The 23,669-nt window shown below is 49.9% G+C and overlaps 1 protein-coding gene across 1 annotated transcript; it reads left to right on the top strand.

Annotated features, from left to right (window-relative positions):
• Positions 1-11: 11 nt before the first annotated feature.
• Positions 12-23,669, top strand: LOC119661428 (cilia- and flagella-associated protein 57). The gene is made up of 8 exons (XM_038070773.1): positions 12-241; positions 302-394; positions 445-1,376; positions 1,432-1,601; positions 13,158-13,424; positions 13,481-14,167; positions 14,232-15,446; positions 23,494-23,669. The coding sequence occupies exons 1-8, from the start codon at positions 60-62 to the stop codon at positions 23,659-23,661; spliced, it is 3,714 nt and encodes a 1,237-aa protein (XP_037926701.1). The 5' UTR covers positions 12-59; the 3' UTR covers positions 23,662-23,669.

Genomic DNA, 23,669 nt, shown 5'->3' on the forward strand with positions numbered 1-23,669 from the left:
CCTGCTGAAAGTACACATTCCCGGATTCGCGCTAGCAACCACAAACGAAAGCGAGAAAAATGCAGCAAGACGCAGCTGCCAAAAATGCGATTCCGATCACGATCCAGCCGAAAAATGTCTACGGGCTTCGAACCTCCGTTCAAGGGAACATCCACTTCAGCCAGAAGCAGGAGGTGATCTACCCGGTTGAGGGCGTGCTGTGCTTCCACGATTACATTACCAACAAGCAGAAGTTCTTGAGGTGAATATGCACGAGTTGTGTTAAGGAAGACTGAAAGTGTGTCCTAAACATACTTTTTAGATTCCCGGAAAATGTGACGCCTCAAATAATAGCCATGAGCCCGAATCGCAAGTTGCTGGCTGTTCTGGAACGAATGGAGACTGAAACTAAGGAGTATGCATGTTTGGATATATCTAGGCATTGACTAATCTCCTGTATTTCAGCACGTTATCAGTGGCTGTGTACGATACCCAGACTTTAAAAAAGCGTCGTACAGTCCCGACACCCACGACAGCCAAACCAATTCAAATAACCGCAATTTCATTCACTGGGGATTCCCGGGCCCTAGTCATGCTCTCCAAACCACCGGAGGAGACTATTTTTCTGTGCCTGTTCGATAAAGCGGATACTGTGCTCTCAGCGAGAGTAGCCAACACGAATCTTCGGGGCGAAGTTCAATGTTTCGCTTGCAATGTAAGCGAGCCAAATTCCTTGGCAGTTGGCGGAGAGAATGTCTTTAAAATCCTTTCCAAAAATGAGAAAGGATTCACTATAAATTCCGTAAAATGCGACTATGACGTAATAACGTCGCTTGCTTGGGTATCGCTGGATATCCTTGTGGCTGGAACGCAAAAAGCCGAGTTGATATTCGTCGAAGCTGGCGAGGCGAAGCAACGTTACAACGCCTACAACACGGATCGTATCGACATTTCCCACATTGAGGAGGTTGAAGAAGTCTTGGATCAATCTACCGTTTCCTTCAATAAACCGATTGAACACTATTTGGAAAAGATCGATGAACGAGTGGTTTGTTTGACGGCATTCCCGCGGGGATTCGCCTATGCCGTTTTCAAGACTGTCTATGTATACCAAGCCGGTGAATCGAAATTCAAATTCGAACGAAAGACCATCTTGAAAATTGAGCCACAACTGTTCCCAGAGCCGCTCTTTCAAATCACAAATCTGGCAGTGAACAGCCAACAGGACACAATTCTTGTAACCACTCGACATTCACAGATTTACGCAGGTCCGTTGTTTGTACCGGAAACACTCAGTGCGAAGGAGCTGGACTTTGAACCCTTAGGGGAGCCTTTGCACATAGATGCAATTGTGGATGTATCGATATGCGCCTGGAAACCAATAATCATGACCGCCTGTAAGTAGGAACCTCTGTTTTGGAAATAAGTTTAGATTGACAACGTGTATTGTAGCAAAGGATCAGACGATCCGCATTTGGAACTATGAAACGGAGAAGATTGAGCTTGTGAAGAAATATCAAGTGGACGTCGCAGTGGTTGAGCTACATCCAACTGGTCTTTTAGCTGCTGCAGGATTTTCGGATCAGCTTCGACTCATGGCTATTTTACTGGATGATTTACAGGTGAAGTGTTGATTTTATGTCGTCTTGATCTCCCCAAAAACTTCTAAGTGAGAAGACAGTATGTAATTTCGAGATGTGTTCCATTTAATTTATAGTAATGCGTGTTTGTGTAGGGGAGACGCTATAGTTTCTAAGCACTCAGGCTGTGGTGGCCCATTGTACCCGACACCCGTCTAATGGAATATCCCAGATTCGTTAACGTATCGCACGATCGGAGAACATTGGCACCAAAGATCTGATGCCTGATGCGTCCAGAGATGGAGCATTCACATAGGAAATGCTTCGTGGATTCCGCTTCCTCATTACGGAAGGGACACGTATCATCTTGAATAATTCCCATTCTAAACATATGTTCAGCTAACGAATTATGGCCTGTCAGAATGCCTAAAATACTCCTGCAAGTTCTCCTGCTTTTCGGCAGGGTAAACTTTGAGGCACGCCTGTTTGGTTCGGACAGGAAAAGTTTGGTGTGTCGAGCAGCATTTAGGCTCTTTTTTTTTTTTTTTTTTGTGCGTACACGGAGGTAGAAAATCTTAGAAAGACACGTCCGCCGCAGCTCCGCCGCCCGAACGGCGGAACAACAGCGGGCGCGTGTGGGATTCACACCCACTAAAAACCACCCCCGGTCTCTCCAGCCCCAGCCCCGCGGGACCACCATTGAGGTATTACTTCGCGGGGTAGGTTTCCTCTTAGGCACTCATCCTTCTCCTATTTGCAGCTTTCCTCCTTCTTTGTTCTTTCAGCAACTCCTCCTGCATTTGGATGATTGCGGAGCTAACCGCAAGCCACTTCTCCTCGGACTCCAGCATCTCAGCAACCAAGCTCTCCGGGATCCCGTTCCTGCCCAGCACCTGGTTTAAGCTCCTTCTCTCCATCGCAAATCGTGGGCAGTGAAACATCACATGCTCTGGATCCTCCGGTATGTCATCGCATCTGGGACAGTTCGGAAAATCATCCAACCCAAAGCGGTGCAGATACTGCCTGTAGCAACCACCGTGTCCCGTGAGGAACTGGGTAATGTGGTAGTTGGTATCCCCATGTTTTCGCTCAAGCCACACCCTAATGTTGGGAATGAACCTGTGCGTCCAACGACCTTTCGCAGACTCGTCCCATCTGCGTTGCCAGAGATCAAGCGACTCTGACCTTGCCGCATTTCTACGCTGTGCATGCCCCTCCATATGTCTTGCATTGTACAGGACACTCATTTCTTTGGCCAGAATGTCAACCGGGATCATGCCTGCCACCACCAATACTGCCTCATCTGATGTGGTTCTAAAAGCACTGCAAACCCTCAAAGCCATCCGCCGGTAAACCGAGTTTACCTGCTTCCGTCTCTGAGAGTTTGCAAGCGCCTCTGCCCACACAGGCGACGAGTAGAGCAGGATAGAGCGCACCACTCCGGCTAGCACCAACCTCCGGCAATGTTTCGGCCCACCAATATTTGGCACCATTTTTGCAAGTGCCGTGGTGGCACTGGCTGCCTTTTGGCATGCATACTCTAGGTGCTTCCTAAAACTCAATTTGGTATCAATTATTACCCCCAGGTATTTGATAGCCGGCTTTGATACGACCGTATGTCCACCGACCTCCACTTTTACAGTATTATTTTTCCTGCGTTTCGTTATCAAGACCGCTTCCGTTTTCGCGTCCGCCAAGGTCAGCCCGGCCTTTTGTAGCCAGGACTTTACCGCTCTCACTGTTTCCGTTGCGTAAACCTCCACATCTTCTGGGTGTTTTGCTGCAACAACCACAGCTAGGTCATCAGCAAAGCCGACAATCGTAGTCCCCTCTGGGACGGGAAGAGCAAGCACCCCATTATACATGATATTCCACAACAGGGGACCAAGTACCGATCCCTGTCGTACCCCGGCTGTGACAATGTACTCTTTGGGGCCCTCATCCGTCCCGTACCAGAGAGTCCTCTCTGAGAGGTAGTTTTCCACCAAATTCGCTAAGTATCCGGGGACACCTATGTCAGCCAACGCCCGTTTAATTCTATTCCAGTTGGCCGAGTTGAATGCGTTTTTGACATCCAACGCCACCACGGCACAGCAGCCGCCAGAAATCAGTGCACCTTTTGCCAGGTTTACCACCATGCCACTTGCGTCCACCGTAGAGTAGGCGCGTCGGAAACCAAACTGGCGTTCCGACAAACCATTGCTGGCTTCGACGATGGGCAGGAGTCTGTTGTAGATGACTCTCTCCATCATCTTCCCCATTGTATCCAACAGGCAGATAGGACGATACGACGCTGGGTTTCCAGGTTGCTTGCCAGGCTTCGGAAGCAACACCAACTTTTGCTTTTTCCACTGGGCAGGGAATATTCCTTCTTTTAGGCACGCCTCGAAGGTGTTGGCGAAAAGGTCGGGCCTAGTCTTCACTGCCAGTTTCAAAGCTCGGTTGAGGATGCCATCCAAACCTGGGGCCTTGTTATCACCGAACCTACCACATATTTCCCGCAGCTCCTCCACAGTTACAGGCGGTATTATGCCGTCATTTGGCTGGACAAAAACTTGCCTTCCCCTATTTTCGTGGTGAGGGAACAGAGTGGTAACAATCTGTTTCAGGAGGCACGGACAGGTCACCTGGGGTGATTTCCGCAGCCTTTTCATCACCACTCTGTAAGCCTCGCCCCAAGGGTTTATGTCGGCATGGTCGCACAGCTGTTTGAAGCAGTTCTTTTTGCTCCTCCGAATGGCTTCCTTTAGGCGGCCACGCAATTGCTTGTGTGCCTCCTCTCGACCGTCGCCACCGGGTTTTCCCCTGAGCCTCTGGCAAAGCCTCCTTGCCCGAAAACATGCGGCTCGCAAACTCGCGATTTCATTGTTCCACCAGTAGTTGGGTTGCCTACTGGGGAGCAATCGCCTTCTGGGCATAGTAGCATCACATGCTTCCGTCACCCATCGAGTGATCTGGGTGGCTTTCTCTCCAGCCGTACCATTCACGGATATGTCGGATTTGAGCACCGCGGAAAACATGTCCCCCTCGAAAGCTTTCATTGTCCAGCCAAGCATACCACCCGACATTCTGCAAAAACTTTTTTCGAGCTCGATCCACCCTTGATCTCTATGCAGATTGCCTGGTGGTCGCTGTGAGTATAGTACTCACTGACATGCCCAGCGATTCTACTGGCTAAAGTGGCACTGACGTATGCCAGGTCCACTATAGACCCCAAGCCCCTTCCCCGGAAAGTGTACGAAGACCCAACATTCGCCAGTACCACGTCCAGCTCCGCGAATGCTTCGAGGAGAACACGTCCCCTCACATAAGTTACCCGGCTGCCCCATTCAAGAGCCCACGCATTGAAATCGCCTCCTATTATGATCGGCCAACGTCCTCTTGCATCCAAAACAAGAGCAGAAAGCATCCGCTCATACTCGACGAGTGTAGCGCTGGGTGGAGCATAGCAGCTGTAGATGTGAATGCCCTTCACCTTCGCTCTGATGAAGCCCTCCTCCGGGTGCCCCATTATTTCCTGGAAGGCTTGTTCTCCACAAGTCCACAGCGCTGCTTGGCCCGTTTGGTCTTTGACCCAAACGCTACCACCGCGGTTTCGGTATGGTTCACTTAGTATGGCCACATCGATGTTTTTCTCGCGGATGGTTTGCGCGAGTAGATCCTGCGCCGCCTCGCAGTGGTTGAGGTTGATTTGTATTAACCTCATCTGCGATTTGTGCTAAGGGCTCTCCTGTATTCCGGGCATCTGCTGCTGCCTGCAATGTGCCGATGGTCCACACCCTCCTTTCCTTTGCACAGTAGACAATTTGGGTCAGCTCCGCAGTCCTTGCTGATGTGGCCTTCCACTCCGCATCTCCTGCATTGCTTTGACCTGTCATTTGGGTTAGTGCATGACTTCGCAATGTGACCAAAGCCAAGGCATCTAAAGCACCGTTTTAACGCCACCTGTTCCCTAAGGCGACACATTACCCAGCCTATTCTCACTCTCCCTGCTGCTAACAGTTTGAGTGCGTTCTCCACTGGTAGGCTGATGATGGCGGTTTGTGTTCCCCCATAGGCTTTCCTTAACGTTTTCACCGCTGACTCTTGTAGTCCGGCAAGATCGAACTGTTTCTCCAACGCTTCGCGAACCTCCTCCTTCGTCGTGATTTCATCTATATCTTTGCAGATTATAGTGATCTCCGGCCTGCTAGCTCTTATGTCGGCTTCCTGTCCTAAAGTCTTCCCGATTTGGCTCAAGAATTTGTCCGCGGTTACATCCTTGGATTTCTTAAGTTCCAACATAAGATCTCCCTTCTGGGACCGTCTAATGCGGCTGATGTTGTCTCCCAAATTGGTGAGTTCGGGGTCTGCCTTCACTTTCCTGAGAATGTCGGCGTATGACCCTTCGCACCGTTTGGAAATGAAAATCACCTCCGGTCTAATCTTCCTCCCATAACTTTTTTTCCGCGGTTCTACCTTCCTTCAAGCTTCCGCATCCGCCTTTGAAGGTTCGATCCCTTTTCTCGAGGTAGCCACTGAAGTATTTTCCCTGGTAGCTTCAGACGTACTTTTCAAGAACTCCGCCTTTTTGGGAGTTGAGTCCTTTTTTCTTTTCGGGGTTTGCTGGTCTGTTGAGTCATTCAGCTTCTCGCGCAGCCTCTTCACCGGTTTCTCCCCTTTTGTGTTTTGAACCGGCGTTACTTGAGTTGCCTGGTTCAGTTTTCCAATCGGCGACTTCCCTACTCGTTCATCCTGGGCCTTGCCGTACGTCAAACGGATGCCTCTTATCATGGACCTTATATTTTGGTGAATGTTCCTGCGCTCCTTTATAAACTCACACAGCTCCATGATCTTTTTACCGAGGGCAGTAAAGGCAGCTCCAGACTGATCATTGCCCAAAACATCGCTCGGGTGAATCCGCGTCAGCGATTCTTCCTCATCGAAGACTCCCGCTGTACGCTTCCCACTGGGGGTAGCGATCGTGGGGGCTTGTGCCCGTGTGGGAGGGGATCTGCGAAAAATCGAGCTTCTTCTGAACGGATCCATCACTGGAGCCAGTTCAAGTTCCTCCCGTACGCTTGTAACATTAGATGCCACAGTAGCCAAGGTTCCCACTACTGAGGCACTGCGGTCGTTGGATATCGACGGCCGGGAGCCCGCTTGCTCACTCCCAAAAACCGCCGGCACTGGGTTTCCGAAGCCCTGCACCGTAACTTCATTCTTCTTCTGCTCCTCCATGTTTGGTTTTATTTCTGGGTATCCTTCCCATAGCCAATTTTTATCCACGGGTGGGCGTTTACTTCCCACCTGCCCGGCCTGCGCATAAACATGCCCATACACGCACATCTCCGGATGCGTGCATATGCATGGCCATGACACATTCGCCGAGCATTCCCTTATCCGCACGAAGGGACGCGCCTGATGGGAGATTTGGCAACTCCACACAGGTATTTAGGCATTTAGGCTCTACCACCTGTCATTGTGGGAAGAATGTTCCCAGTTTTTGAAGACAGTCTTAGCCAATGCTACTGATACACCAATTGCTGGTTCCGGTTCCGGCATGGGGGAAATTGATCCCTCTTTTGCTAAAGCATCCGAGATTTCATTTCCCTCTACGCTACAGTGACCAGGTACCCAGAGTAGTTCCAGCGTATTAAATCTAGAGATAGAGTTCAAACGGTTTCTGCATTTCTGAATGATTTTCAAGGTGATCAAAGGACTACTCAACACCCTCAATGCATCCTGGATATCACTGCAGATTGCGATGAGCTTGCCCTTCAACCGCTCGTCAATCAGTCAGTTTGTCGCCCTTAGGATCGCATATAGTTCGCTTGAAAAATTGTTGCATATTGTCCCAAAGATAGGCCCACTTCTCATTTTTATTCGAGAGGTAGACTCCAGCTCCAGGGCCTTGTTCTGTTGAGCCATCGGTGAAGAAGAAGAAGAAGAAGACTTCCGTATATCCCGCCACGCATTTCTCTGGGACTTCCCGTTTCTCTCTACGTTTCAGGATAACTTTATATCTTCTACCAAACAGATTCAGTATTCCCATTAACTCTTCCAATGCTCTGTGTCCCCACATCCGTTATTTCCCTGTAGATATAATCGAATTAGTCTATGCGCTGCTCTCATCATACAGTTCTTTGCAGTGCAGCTAGTTTACGATTAAAATCGTTTTGTTTCACCTTAACCCACCACACTGCGGATGCATAAGCGAACATCGCCCTAATGATAACAATGCATATCCACATTACCACATGAGGCCCAAGTCCACATGTCGAAGCAAAGGTCCGTCTGAACACCCCATAAACTTTGAGAAGTGGTGACAGCACACCCCCTTGGAGGTAGCCTTTCGTTGCTTCTGCTGTTAGGTAGCGATCGACACCCACTTCAGTACACTGCAATCTCTGCGTTAGCTACTGCGCTCTGGCGGCATCACAAAATTTTTGAAAAGGCGCAGAGTCAAACGTCCCTTCAGCGTCCACGAACACCCCCATCACCATTCAAAGTTGCATTCTCTATCCTTGTAACCAAAGAATCTATCTTCTAACCTATGGCTCTTGTACCAGAAAAATGTTGGCATCTTTGTCAGCTTCCCTGCCACCGGATACGAGGACGATTTGACAGATTAGTTTGACCAATCTTCATGTTTTTCGACATGAACTTAGTCTAATATGTAATAGAAAATTATTAGAAGCGTATGCCGCCGTCCTCGTGTGACGGGGTTTCACCCACACCCTACCGCCAGAGACGCGATCCCCTCGTATTTGATTTCTCTGAGAAAAGCCGTACTTGGAGGTACAGCAGTTCCCATGTCCTCATCCATGAAGGGTCTCATCTGATCCCGCAGAGAATTCGTCTGTTTTCCACTTAACACCTTGATTGGTATGCGGTGTCCAGTTTGCATACACTCCGGTATCAAGTCAGTTTCGTTCACGTATCTGGCTTCCCTTTCTCCCGCATATTCCATGAAAGGTTTAGGAGAAATTACTACCAGGTAGAATTCACTCTGTAGTCCCTTCACCAGTGCGAACCCCCATATGGGGGTTTCGCAAGTGTACGCACTATCCTCCGTGCGCAGCTCCATTGTGGAAGAGCGCACCGAAGATGCTGCAATTTGCTGTATATTGTGTGAGTTGAAGACCGTCATTGTTCTTCGCTCTCAAAATGGAGATGATGCTCTACAGTTTCCTGATATGATTGAATTTAAGTCCATCTAGGGAAAAGTGGAGCACCATATGGTGACTTCCCCTGAGCACATTCAGACCCTTTTGGTCCAGTTTGAATACCAAGCTGAAACCCTTCACGTTTGTAGATGTGTCCTTCCTGGCATTCATGTCTCTTTACCCTCCATTGTTCAAAGTTCATGCCCGGATTCTGTTCACCCATCATGCGGATGATGTCCTTTGCCTTCTTCGAGGGCCCGGTAACCAACAATCGACATGTTCTGTCCTGCCCAGGTCAGTGTTCACAATAGTGAACTTGGGCCGACGGCCAGAATTCAAAGCCGGGATTACCTGCTGGAACCATCTTAAGGCAGCCTCATCAGTACACTTCAAATAGAAAAGCCCATCGCGAAAACTTTGATGGTTAAATCTTGGCTTCGTTCCAAGCTCCAGCATGGTTTCCATAGGAATTCCCGAAGGATAGTAAATTGTCCCTCTGACATTTTTCCATCCTTGGGGAAACTCCCACGGCAGCAGTTAGAATTGAGGCTGCAGCTTGCGCATACGTCCTCTTCCTTCTCGGTTTTGTGTTCGTATTCCTATGGAAGGGACCAGCTTCCTTGAGATGTCTTTCGCTGATTTGATCACCTCCCGGTACACCGGTCCTAATCCCCGGGAGATGCGGGGGTGTAAGCCCTGGTGCGGTGCACAATAAAGCGTTGGCTACCACATATATGTTGGTCTTATGCTTCTTTCGCGCATTACCGCTGACAGAAAAGTCTGGTGCATCCTTTGTGAATCTCACTCTCTCTTCCGTCGAAGATTTCGCTTCCTCGTGTCCGATTCCCTGGATATTACCGCACCTAGTGGTACAGTCACGTCCATGTCCTCATTCCCAAGGTGCTTCATCTTCCTTCACAGTGCATTCTTCTGGCGGCAGGTCGGCGCCTTTCCAAGTTGATGGTGTCCGGGTCGCTTGGGTCCATTTCCACATACCAGCGTTAAACTAATAGCGTCCACGTCACCAGCTTCGCGTTTTTCCCCCTCCTCCTGGTAAGGGTGAAGCAGAAGGTTTTGACAGGCAGTATTCAGCCTGTAGTCCCCCCCTCCCTAGTGGGCTTAGTCTGTCGAGCCTTGCGGGTAGATTTGGGCTGTAGTACCGCGGACGGACCTACCGTAGACGGATTTCCAGTTTGTCCCAAGTTGAGAGTTTCCGTATAAATGGTTAATTTTTGGCAGTTTATCGAACTAAGCTCCGCAATCGGGGTTAATGTTGGTATTCCCAGGCAATCCATCAAAAAGCACTTTTAGTTACAGATCGTCAGATTTCATAAATGTTCCTTGGGCGATCAGGCAGGTGTGGACGAGTGTCGGGTGGGTGGTGTGGCTTTTATGCGTCGGAGATTGTTCCTCAGCAGACGCACCAACCCCGACTCTGTGCAACCTGATCTCTTGTCGAAGACCGGATCGCTTGGGAGTCTCGGGTTCTCCCCCTATACTAGCTCCCCGGGGCTGGCAGCAAATTCCTCTCGGCAGGTTGTACGTAGGCCGAGTAGGACGAGAGGCAAGACTTGGGACCAGGACGGATCGTTGCGTGCCATAATGGCGGCTTTCAGCGTCCGGTGCCAACGTTCTAGCATCCCATTGGATTGCGGGTGGTATGCAGTAGTCCGCTGGCGTTTAAAACCAAGGAGTTTGCCTAACCCGGAAAAAAGGGTGGACTCAAATTGCATTCCCTGGTCAGTGATGACCACTGCAGGGATGCCAAAGCGTGGTATCCACTCTCGACAGAGGGCTTCGGCACATGATTGCGCCGTAATATCTTTCAGAGGTATTGCCTCTCTGCACTCTCTGGCCCAGGAATTGACATCCTTATTCATAGAGGGCCAGAAGTAGGTAGGTGACCCGCCGAAGCCGATTTGTTGTCCTGATGCCTGGATGCGGTAAGTCGTGAACTGCGTGGAACACTTCCTTGCGAAAGGTGGCCGGAATGTATGGCCGAGATCCCTTTTCCGAGTCTTCGCAGCAGAGAGAGAGGTTTGAGCCGAAGATGGGCAACTCCCGAAATTTGTATTTGGGGTTGGATTTGAGGCTCTGAAGTGCTGCGTCATCCTCCTGCGCCTTGGCAATAGCCGAGAGATCGAGTGAGGCGGGGATGTTAATCTCGGAGACACGAGACAAAGCGTCAGCAACTATGTTGCCCTTGCCGGACACGTGCTGGATGTCTGGCGTAAACTGGCTTATAAAGCTCAGATGTCGAAGCTGACGAGGGGACACTTTGTCGGGCTTCGTTTCAAAGCACACGTGAGAGGCTTATGGTCCGTGAACACTGTGAACGGCCTGCCTTCTAGGGAGAAACGGAAGTATTTGATGCTCAAGTACGCGGCGAGCAGTTCGCGATCGTAGGTACTGTAGTTCCGTTGAGCGGAATTCAACTGCTTCGAGAAGAAGCTCAACGGCTGCCAAACTTGATCCACCTTTCGGTGAAGGGCAGCACCTACTGCGATGTCAGAGGCATCAACAAAAACGGCTAGGGGTGCATCTTGCAGAGGGAATGCCAAGAGTGTAGCGTCGGCCAGTTGTTGACGGGATTTGTCAAACGCGCGGATAGCCTCTTCAGACCACATGATCTCTCGTGTGTCCTTAGTTTTGGGGCCAGACAAGTACGCGTTCAAAATGGACTGGTGATGGGCGGCCTTGGGCAGGAAACGACAGTAGAAGTTTAGTATGCCCAAGAACCTCCTCAACTCCCTCACTGTCTTTGGACGCGGGAAGCTTGTTATCGCTTGCACCTTGTCTGGGTCGGGCTGTATTCCTTCAGGGGAAATGAAATGGCAGAGGAATCTCATCTGTTTTTGGAGAAATTTGCATTTCTCAACGTTTAGGATTAAACCGGCCTCAAGAAGACGTTGAAAAATGCACTCGAGATGGGCTAAGTGCTCAGACTCAGTGGAAGAGGCGACCGAAACATCATCCAAATATACGAAACAGAAGTCGAGGTTTCGCAGGACTGAGTGAATGAACCTTTGAAAGGTTTGCGCCGCATTGCACAATCCGAAAGTCATTCGGGTGAACTCGAAGAGTCCAAAGGGTGTACATATTGCCGTCTTTGGAATGTCTTCAGGAGCTATTGGGATTTGGTGATAAGCCTTGGTTAAGTCCAAGGTCGAAAAGATGCGGCAATTCGCGAGGTGATGCGCAAAGTCGTGGATGAGTGGAATTGGATATCGGTCAGGAACGGTCTGTGCATTTAGCCTTCTGTAATCCCCACATGGGCGCCATTCGCCGTTTGGCTTAGGGACCATATGCACTGGGGAAGACCAACAGCTGTTTGAGGGCCTGCAGATACCCTGTTGAACGAGTTGTTCAAACTCTTTCCGTGCAATAGCCAGTTTCTGGGGTGGTAGAGGACGCACCTTTGAGAAAATCGGGGAACCAGTAGTATTAATGTGGTGCTGCACATTGTGCTTCACTGGTTTCGAGAGACTACACTCGGTAGTAATCTGGCTGAACTTTTGGAGAAGTGCCCGAACACGAGAGTCGGTAATGTCTTCTAAAAGAACGGTAAGATTAGTGCCTGGGTGAGATACCATTTGTCCCGACGAATTAAGGTTGGTCATGGGGTCTATAAGGGACTTATTTTGCAAGTCCACCAGCAATCCATAGTGACACAAGAAGTCTGCGCCTAATATGGGGAAGCTGACATCCGCCAGGATGAAACGCCACGAAAATGTCCTACGCAAACCAAGACTCACGTCCACTTGCCTATACCCGTATGTGTTTATGCGGGAGGAATTTGCTGCCGCAAGTTTGAGCGGTTGTGGAAAAAGTTGATGTTGCCGGGGTACGGGAAGAACCGAAACCTCTGCACCAGTATCGATGAGGTAGTTGCGCCTGCTGAGAGGGTCGTAAATTGTTAGGCGACGTGGCGCTGTGCTCTGGGTGGCCGTCGCCAGGACCCCCCACGGACCTAGTTTTTTGCGGCAAGCGTGAATTTGCAAGGGATAGTACGCTTGGTGGCTTTATCGCCGAATCTGCGGTGGTACCAGCAAATCCCTCGGTCCCGACGACCTGCTACCCGGACGCCCTTTTCGAGTGGCAGACCGTGAGCGGGCTCGCGATCTGGCGCCCGAACGCTGAGCGTCCAACGTCGCCCGCATCTCGGCCACACCGGCTGTTAAAGCGGCTATCTCGCGCCTCAAGTCGCTCACCTTATCCGACGGGGGTTGAACGGCCGCCATGGTTGGGCGTACGTACACCTCCTGCACCTGGTCGGCCGTCGCTGCCAGTTCCTCCAAGGAACCGGAGACGCAAGCGAGGATCGTCTGGGTGCCCTCCGGGAGCCGTCGCAGCCAGAGCGACTTGATCAGGTCATAGCCGATCTTGTTGCGAATCCTGCCGCGCCACAATGCTTTCCATTTACGACAATAATAACAAATTTATTTTGTAGATTCTAAAAACATACAACTTTCCACGATGTCATGACGCTGTGTTTTCCCATTTTGGTCATAAAATGGCTGCTGCATACAACAATCTGATTGCAGTGATTTCAGTATTCACTTTCGACACTCTGCACACTCTTAAAGGACATAACGAATCGATTCTATCGTTAGCCTTCAGCGCTGATGACCGCTACCTATTTTCGGGTGGAGAAGATGGTGCCGTCTACCAATGGGACATGGAAACAGGCGAGAGAGTACATGAAGTTGTTCAGAAGGTCTGTTTGCTATTTCATATGAAGTTAACGATTAAGATCCTTTACTTCCTTTTCAGGGTATATCCTACACGTCCTTGATAGCCTCAACGGACCCATCTTTTGTATACGCCGTCACTGACTCCGGGGTGCTACGTGAAATTAACGACTCACAAATCCATAGAGAAGTGAAACCTCCGAATTTTGAGGCCTCTTTGCAATGTATCACGCTTTCACGATCGAACCTTGTAATGTTCATGGGCTCGAATCAAGGACATGTCTTCAATGTGCAATTACCTTTCATGGAAGCAGGAGGAGGAACATGTTTCAACTATCGTTTCTTCCATGGAGGCATAACTAAAATGAAGATTTCTTATGACGACACCTTGCTTGTTACTGCCTCCACTCAGGGAACCCTAGCGATCTGGGTTATTCTGAACAATGAAAATAGGATTGCCCCACTCGATCAGGATTTGGGCAAATGTGCTGAAGTGTTGATTTCCCGAAAGATGCTCATTGATCGGTTGAATACAATCCAATCTTTAGAGCTACGGATGCAGCAACAAGCGGACGAATTCACCTACCAGAAGAGACAGGGCGACAAATTCCATAGCGAAACAGTTGCCGAAATACACAAAGGATACTTGGCAGGTATTGAGGAGCTCAAGTATAAGATCGATTGCATGGAAAATGCCCATGTGGAGCAACTGAACCTCATCACGTCCAAGATGGCTCAGAGCAAGGAAGAGCATCAACAAGCTCTGCAGGTGAGGGTCAAAAATCCATTGAGTAAGGTTGATTGGAATTGTTCGGATATCTTCATCTTTACAGGACCTTGAAAGCAAGTACCACGAGAAAATTATAATTGAATATGAGAAATCGGCAAGTATTCGTAAAACAATGGATGAAATGCGCGAAGACTACGAGAATAAGTTGAGAAAATCAGCGGGATGCCTTCAGGATACCATTGAAGCTTTAGAGACAGATTTCAAAAGGCAACTACAGGAGCGACAAGGTTTCATACGCCAACTAATGCAAGAGATGGAGGATAAAAAAACGGAATTCGTGGAATATTGTCGTCAGGTGGAGATCGACAATGATCGTAACATGGTCGACTCGCAGCTGGTGTATGAGAAGAAATTGAAAACTGAACAGGAATCTACCTTGAAGTGGCGTGGTCAAGCCGGGGTATTGAAGAAGAAACACGATACCTTGACCAGGGAAAATGAGGAGCTTCGCGAAGAGATTGATACCCTTAAAGAGGTTCATAACAAATACCAGAAGACCATCGCCTTGTACACTCGAGATATCGAGGACCTACGACGAGAGATCGAGGAGCGTGACTATGCGATAGGTGATAAGGAGAAACGAATCCAGGAGCTTCAACGGAAGAATCAGGAACTCGAAAAATATAAGCAGGTCCTAAATCATAAAATTTCAGAACTCAAAGCGCAAATCGAACCTCGGGAACGCCAAATCAAAGAGAAGCGAAACCAAATTGTCGAAATGGAGCGTGAGCTTGACGGTCTCCAACAGAATAATATGCAACTTGACCTGCAGCTAAGTGAGCTCAAGGATAAATACCGAGCAGTGGAAATTGAACTGCGAACAGAACGATCACGCGCTCGTCAAGCACGCAATCATATCGCCCACATCTGTGGCGAAATCTACCAAGTCTCCAAGGTCACAGATCCTCGTCGTCTTGTGGAAGATATGAAAAAACTCTATCACAAATATTCAGATAGTGCAGAATTGCAAAAATCCATGGCTTTGGACGCTGAAGTTGAAGCGGAATTCCAAAGACAAAGGAATCACGTTGAGAAGGTGTCAGCTGTATGTAAGTCGAAGATTGGCCGGAAGAATGAATCGGCTACGATTACCAAATTGATTAATGAAAATGTTGTTCTGCTGGAAGAGCTAAATAGTCTGCGTCAACAGTTGAAGGAATCACAAAAGCAAATTTTGAATATGGAATCGCTTTTGGGAGTCGGCGGGAAGTCTACGTCGGCACCGCTGGCAAGGCAGAAGTTGGAGAAAGCTTTTACGGTGAGTAGGTTACTTTTCATTGTCTTTTTTTAGCCTTTAACGGGGTCGACTTATCCAGGTCGGATTCGTTACTTTTCTCTGTCATAGGCCTGGTCTAGGTAAAGTCGAGACACTTTCAAATCACCATGTAGGGTATCAAGTTATCGTTAGGCTCTCATCAGCACGGATTGCATGAAATACCACCGAAGACTCCTCTCGCAATTTCTTCACGTGGGATGCATCCCCACAATCGATCGCGAATGTTCTCATTTCAGAAGTGATCATAGCGTCACTGTTTCAATGCAACATCTTCATCTTCATTACCGTGAAGCGGTGTCCATTGTTTTTGGTAGCCGGCTAGCACTCAGAACAATAGAGGGCACCTAGGCGAATGACACTGCGGTAGATTTTAGATTTGAGACACATCGCAAAGGACACCGGTTGTGGAGCGTCTTTTTGTCAAGGTCACGCTGAAGCGTGAAGTTATTTCATGGGGCAAGCTCATCATTAACTGAGAGCATCGATCCGAGATACTTGAATCGTTAAATTCTGAGCAGGTCTCTGTCCCTAACAATGATAAGGGCTGGTTCATTGGGGTCAGTCTTTAAAAACACTGTCTTATTTAGATTTGGCCGTTGACCTGACCATGCTGCATGAGACAATCATTCCTTTTTTGGATGAGCTGCTTGGGTATGCTTTGCTTATTTGTGAGGGGCGTAAGTTCTGTATAGGGTGTGTATAAAGGACGCCGTATGCTGAATGTTTCGTGTGACAGTCGTTACGTCGATATAATTTTCCTGGCCGCTTTCGAGGTTTGAATATTCAAATTTGAGTCGTCAAGCTTCGGTCAGGGAAGGGAAATTTATCGTGGTGTCGCCCCTCAGAGCCAATCCTTCCCCGTCCATCCCGCGCGCGTTAGGTTTTTTCTATGTGATTGTGTCCCCTCCCTCATTAGGCCGTTAAGTAGGGTAGCTCCTTTGGGATTGAATTCTTCGGTGGTATCACTTCGCCTTCTCGTCTTTATTAGAGTAGGGGTAGGTTTAGTTTTGTTGACTATTGAGTTAAGGCACCTGATAAAATCTGTTTGTCTGTGTCCTGACTGGGAGATGATATTTGAGAACCAAGGACCCCAGCCCTCATCTCGTCGAATTGCTAGTATTCAGGTTAGCTTCAGCACGTGCCTTCCGGCTCCATATATTGTTTCGTGCAGTCGGTGTTCACGACTGGCAAACCTGTTAGGGGAGTTTGGTTTTTTTTTTTTTGGGAGTAGGGTAGGTGAATGCGTTTACGCACAGAGTGTTGGACTCCCGCAACAGCACGCTAGCGGACTACCAACTAAACACCTCCCTGTCATCAGAGAACTAGCCTGGAACCGTTGGACACATTACTTCGGGCTAGCCCTCCCGCTCTCCCGGCTTCGGGAGCCTTCAAGTCAGGGAATTCCTTTCACCAACAGGAGGGGAGGGGAGGAAGGGGGTTGTTAGTTCAGGGAACCCCTTACCGTCCGATCCCTCCGCCGGTCGAGTTCAATCTTCTTCGTAGTAAGAAGAGCCCGAACATAATGCGCAATACGATTCCAGCTGCCAGCGCTCTTCAGCATCTCTCTGACAATGTTGTCTGGAGAGAGCTCCCCTGTGTCTGCATAAAGCTGCTGGCGGAGGCCGTCCCACTTCTCGCAAGAGAAAAAGGTGTGTTCAGCGTCATCCGCCACTCTATTGCAGAACACACAATCAGGAGATCGCGCCTTCCCAACCCTGTGCAGGTAAGACTGAAAACCTCCATGCCCACTTAGAAGTTGGGTAAGGAAGTAATCAATCTCACCGTGCTTTCTGTTCAACCATGGGTCTAATTTGTCGATGAGCCGCGCAGTCCACTTGCCCCTTGGCTCATTTTGCCAAGAAAGTTGCCACTCGTTAAGGGTGCGTTGACGTTCTTCACGGGCAACCACTTCTCTTAAGTTTACGCTCTTACGGCGATAGATAGCTTTGCGCTCCTTGGCAAGGAGGGCAACGGGGATCACTCCCGCAATCAACATCACAGCCGGTTCGGAGACGGTGCGATAAGCAGACGCCACTCGCAAAGCTCCCCGCCTTTGCACTTGAGCGAGGCGTTTACGATGCACTTCCTTGTCAAGGGCATCAGCCCATACCTCCGCACCATAGAGAAGGACGGACTGCGTTGCTCCCATGAGGAGACGTCTCCTAGTTGATATAGGGCCGCCGACATTCGCCATTAGCCGACTCAAGGCCGCGACTCCTGCTGCAGCGGCTGCTTTGATTTGCTCGAAGAAGCTCATCTTCGAGTCGAGCATTAAACCAAGGTATTTAATCGCTGGTTTTGACTCTATAGTCAACTCGCCGATCGATATGGGACGCAAGGTCGGGATTCTCCTTCTGGTCAGGATGACTACTTCGGTTTTTTCCAGCGCAAGGTTGAAACCGTGAGCAGTCATCCATCCGCTTACCTGTCGCATCAATATGCCAAGTCTGCTTTGCGCCTGTTCAACAGTACGTCCGGCAACAAGTGCCGCAACGGCGTCTGCATAACCGACCAGGCGCAACTCTTCGGGCAAGTCTCAGCAGACTATCGTAGCAAGCGTTCCAGAGGTCCGGCCCTAGGATGGATCCCTGTGCTACTCCCGACGTGATTTCCATTCTCCTCTGGCCCTCTCGCGTCTCATAGAGCAGGGAGGGGTCTTTCAGATAATCCCTCAATATTCGCAAGAGATAGCTTGGCACGTGAAAGGAGTTCTCTAGTGTGCCTAGCATATCTGTCCATCTTACGGAATTGAACGCATTTCTAACATCAAGCGTTATGAGGAGCACTATCCGTCAAGATCGGCGGCTGTGTGCCCCGGTTCGATTAAACGCATTTACGACCTCCATAACAGCATCCATTGTAGAGTTCCCTTATCCAAACCTGAACTGCCTTGGGGATAACTCCCCGGCAGCACGGATCGCTTCAGCGAGTCTACCCCTGATGAGCTTCTCGAGCATTTTTCGGGCCGTGTCAAGTATACACAACGGTCGGTATGCAGACGGGAGCTCCGGGTCTCCTTTACCCTTACTGATCAACGCGAGTCTGGCCACTTTCCAGCGACAAGGAAAAATACCCTCCTTCAACCACGCGCTGAACACTTCAAGCAGCAATTCTGGCTGTTGGCGGAACACCAGTTTGTAAACTTTCACCGGGATGCCATCAGGACCTGGCGCCTTCCTGTTTTTCATAGTGAGAACCGCTTCTTCGAGCTCTCTCATTGTGAAAAGGGGGCAAACCACGACGCTTTCCGCGCTATTCACATCAACCCGTACAGAGTGTTTGGGGAACAATGCCCGCACAATACGGTCCAAATGGTCGGTGCTCAGTATGCAGGGCTTCCGCAGAGCCCCGAGTTTCCGAGTGAGAAGCTTATAGCCAAGTCGCCACGGGTCCTCATTCACTTCATTAACAAGATTCTTCCAGCCGCGAGCTTTGCTTTTATTTATAGCGCTGCGGAGTCTCCTTCTTGCTGATCTATATTGTGCCTTTATGGCACATGTCTCCTCGTTGGCGTACAAACGTTGTGCCAAACGGCGGAACTTATGACCCTCCTTCCGTAGGTCGGCAATTTCTGCCATCCACCAGTACATAGAAGGCTTGTCGCGCCTGGGGCCTCTCCGGGACATGGAAGCCTCACACACCGTCGTTATCAGATTCATCACTGAATTTACGACGGTGTCAGCTGCGACACTACCACCCCCCGGAGTGCCCCCCAGCGCGGCCCTACCTGCTCCAAGAGCTTCGACGAACTTTCCGATGTTGACCCTCGCGACATTCCACACGCAGGGGGAACGTCGTGTTGGTGCTTGCCGGCAAGTAGCGTCAAACACTTCGAACGCAATGTACGGATGATCACTTGCCGAGAAGTCTTCTAGGACTCGCCACCCGTCCACCGATGATGCCAGAGATTCCGACGCAAAAGTGATGTCGGGAATGTTTCCTTCACAACCTGGGCGCCGAAACGTTGGCGTGGATCCGGTGTTTAAAATTAGGACCCCGGTTCTCGCCGCCATTGCCAGAATCCGTTTCCCTCTGGAGTCTGATTGAGGCATGCCCCATTCAAGAGCCCTGGCATTAAAATCACCGTCAACCAGGATTCGTCCCTCCGTGCTCGAAACAGCGTCCTCCAGAGCGTCAAGCCGGCGCTGAAAGTCCGGAATCGACTCATTCGGCGTCAGGTAAACGCTAAAAAACGTTATCCCTAAACACCGGATCCAGACAAATCCGTCCTTCCGGCCTTCGGCAAGAACACGAAGTCGAACGTCGTCCCGAACCCAGATGGCAGCGGTGCCCGATAAGTCGAGATACCATGAGGACGGGTCCTTGTTTCGGTATTGCTCGCTAATCAGCACTAGATCAGCATTTACTTCCGCAGCGAACTGTGCTAGCAACTGGTGAGCGGTTGCACTCCGGTGCATGTTAATTTGCAAAATGCGGATCATGGCGTTCGCACCCTAGCCCTCTCCAATTCCGCCCTGAAGATCGGGCACCGTCCCGAGCCCGCAGTGTGTGCGACGCTTTCGCCAGACGCGCCACGATCCCTGCAGAGAAAGTAACTCTCGCTTTCCTTGCAAGTCTTCGCTTGATGACCTGCTTGGCCGCATCTCCGGCATGCTGTCCTCCTGTCCGGACCCTTGCAAGCTGCTGACGTGTGTCCATAGTCCAGACACCTGTAGCACTTGGTGGGGACTATCCGCATTCGTACCCTGCATACTACCCATCCGATTTTGATTCTCCCGCTGTTAAGGAGTTTCCTCGCATATTGCTCGGGAACATCCACCACGGCAAGTTTTTGGCCTCGAGCATTTACAGAGGTAATACCTACCCGGGCATTGGTTACCTCTGGACATTCACGCTTTAGCGCCTCCTCTACTTCGACCTTTTCTGTGAGGCAGTCAAGATCCCGCATTTCTAGAGAGCACATTGGTTCTAGGCTGGAAACAAGAGCCTTCTCCCCCAATAACCCCTTGACCGCTTCGCAGAACGTGCTCTTGCTGGTCGTCTTTGGACCCAGTTCGACGAGAACTCCACCACTCCTCGTTTTCCGTATCGAAGACATCTCTGCTCCATTCTCCTCGGGTTTCATCCTGTAGCGGATTTCACTAAGGACTTCCGCAAATGTCTTGCCTTCCGTCGGCTTAATGAGCAAAGTCGACGGTCTAGTCCTTCTTCGTTTCCTCGTTTTTTCCGCTCCTGGCTTTGGGTTGGCAGCCTCCTTGTTTTTGGACAGACGTGCCTCTGGCGACGGAGTCCGTTGTTTCTTTTTATCCTTTTTCGTCTTCTTTTTTTGGGCCTTGGAAACTACTTCGATAAAGTCTCCTTCAGGCACGTCGTCCTCTTTCCGTTTTTTCCCCTGTTCACTTTGCAGAGGGCTATCTGCGGTCCGTTTGACGCAAGCAGCATTCTCAGCGGGGAGTGCGACTGTTTCTGCTCTACAATCGTCTTCCACTGCTCTCCACGTGCGTCTATAAAAGGAAATGCGGTCCAGTAGTTCCTCCAGTTCCATCAGCCCGTTTTTGACGCCTTTGCTGACGTTTCGCTGAAGGAACGTTGCCGACCGCATACGTTTCACCACACGCACTTTCTGATGAGCCTTTCCTCTTCGGCTCTAGCGAGGACGGTCGAATGCACTTCCACTCGATTTGTGTCTAAATCTATCTGCTCAGGACTAGCGTTTCTCACTGAGCTTACTTCCAAAACAGGGGCACTGCAAGGTAATGGAGTTGCCATCTCCGCACGGTCAGTTGCGCCACTTGATGAGGTTTCCTCTTTATTTGGGCGCCCCGGTGTCTCATCGGGTATATCAGCCCTCGTTGCCTCTTTCACTGATCGCTGCGGTGAACGACGCATTTTTGTGCTTCGCCCAAACGCACCCAGCTCTTCCTCCTTGTCTGTTGTTTCGTCGTTTTTTTATAATTTTCAGAATATTCTCCATGAAAAAGGTACCAGCGCATCGTGTGCAAGGGAGCGGGCCGCAATAGTCAAGAACGGGTATACCCTCGGGGACACAGCCCCTACCCCAGTTCCCTGAGGCTTGACCTACGCTTAGCTGGTCCTGGAATTCACGCACGGATCAGCGCTCGCTCGGGGCAACGCGGTCTACTAACATCGGTTCAATGCACACTTCCCGACCAGGGTCCCGAAGGGGCTGGCTCCTGATACACGTCGCAACTACCACCTTGGCAGAGCTACGCTAACATCACCCCGTCGACGCCGACAGAGAGTTGTCGACGGCTCCGGAGACTCCCAGTGTGTCCCGACGTGTACCGGTCATTCGCGGTTCGCTCTTCACCGAGAAGCTTTCTCGAGGCTACTACCTAGGACGCAGGTATGCTGCCAGTTAGGGGGCAGAACTACTTACTCGGGCACCTCGGGGATGTCACACCCCGTATCGTAAGCGACCCGTTTAAAAATCGCTAGCGACCCCTGAGGGAAGGGGAGTTTGGTTGGTTGACAACCTTGGGGACCGTGTTGGTGCCAAGGTGATGCAACGTTGGACTCTCATGCAGAGTTGGCGCTCAACCTGAGGTCACAGTTATTGCGTACATAACAAAGTTGACGCCCAAGGTGGGGTCGAAAGGTGGCATTCTTGCTATGTTTTGGGGTTTACGCCCACCGGACTTGTTAGTATTAGGATCAGAGCTTCCTTCGCTGGCGAATACTCTGATGCCTAAACGAACTTAAAAGGCTTTTGTTCAGTAAGTGAACGTTCTCTTGTAAGTTCAAGCTTGACGCTCAAAACGGAGCATTGGTTGATATTATTACCAAAGGTGTTTGAGTGGAAGATGCAGAAGTAGAATGGACTTTGTCCATTCACTTGCCCATCAGAAACTCAGGAGCTCCACTTTTTAAATGTTTGCCGAGGAGTTGGCTCAAATTATTTACTCAACATATTAAAATTCATTGACGCAATTTGTTAACTTTGTGGGTGCCTGGTTTGGATCGTGGCTTTGAGTTTCGACTGGATTTGTCGAAGTTGGGAGGATGGCCGTGCCGTCACCCCATCCCTAGTCTGGGAGCGCTTAGGTCTGTGATTCTGATCAGATTCCTCACAAAACGTAGACTTTCCCAACTCTATCCTTTTGTTTTCCTAAAAAGCTTTGGGCTGATGAATCTACTCCTCTGGCCTCTGTTTGCCTACAGTTGGAGGAGGATGAGGTGTTGGAGTTGAAATCGGCCCGAGCTGTGCCCAAAATTCCTATAGGGCAAATGGCCGCTCGACGTCTTCAGAGGGCCTACCATACAGCGCTAAGGTAAAAATACCTCTTATCCCCTCTTGGCAGATAAACACCGGACGTAATTTACACTCTGATAGGTCCTCTGCGTTCGTCCAGCAGATTGAGCGGCTGCGGGAAGAGATCCAGTAACTTAGGGTTCCACTGGACGGTTCCTTCTTTAGCGACCGGATCCAATGAGGCCTCGCCGGGTCCCTCATCGTACCTCAGGATACCTCCACCCCTCGTGCTGGAGCATCCACCATCTGCGAGTTTGGATCGAAGACCAACTACCGACCTGAACAGATTCTCTAGGGGAGGCAATTACCCGAACGACCGGGTAAATAAGAGAGTGTCCGGATGGGGCCTGAAGTTCTCGAGAGCCCTTGACTCAATGCCAATTGGCAGTTTCCTTGATCGGATGGCAAAGCTGATGGAAAATACACTGAGAGGGCGGTTTTGCTCCTTGAGTCGGCATCTCCACTTGTTGTTAGCAGGAGTTGCCTTAGGTCCTCTGGCCTGGAATTGACTGTGCCTGCCTCCGATGGAGATATTCAGAGGCTCATGCGCAGCCGATTTCAGGGAGAGGGCGAGCCTTTCGGCAGGTATCTCTAGCCTCAGGTGAGCTTTGCTTAGACAGCATCTTAGCACTGTAGCGCAACTTCGTCAGGCAGCTGGAGTTTCTGGATAGGGAGGAGCGATGGATGACACTGGCGTCCGTACTATAATTAGATCAACCCTTGCTTCTTCGCTTTTAGCTCACCGATTTGGATCCTCGTTGTCTGCTGCCAAAAATTGTTTTCTTTTTCTTTCAGGATATCGAAGAAATGGAAAAGAAGCACAAATTGGAAATACAATCACTGCAGAAACAAATAGATCTATTGACTGAAGAAAATCAAGCACTGCATCATGACCTTACGCTTATGAATCAACCAGGTAAGCCGCGAGTCGAGGTTGATTGGGCTGCAACCGAAGAGGATTGAGTTTTTTA

This window comes from Hermetia illucens, chromosome 1 (genome assembly GCF_905115235.1).
Source record: "Hermetia illucens chromosome 1, iHerIll2.2.curated.20191125, whole genome shotgun sequence".
In the NCBI taxonomy this organism is placed as follows: domain Eukaryota; kingdom Metazoa; phylum Arthropoda; class Insecta; order Diptera; family Stratiomyidae; genus Hermetia; species Hermetia illucens.

Bases quoted from the DNA above. Each gene is read 5' to 3' on its own strand.
- LOC119661428 (XM_038070773.1), top strand. From the start codon at position 60: ATGCAGCAAGACGCAGCTGCCAAAAATGCGATTCCGATCACGATCCAG. The intron at 1,377-1,431 runs GTAAGTAGGAAC...CGTGTATTGTAG, and splicing joins ACCAATAATCATGACCGCCT to CAAAGGATCAGACGATCCGC. The intron at 13,425-13,480 runs GTCTGTTTGCTA...CTTCCTTTTCAG, and splicing joins TACATGAAGTTGTTCAGAAG to GGTATATCCTACACGTCCTT.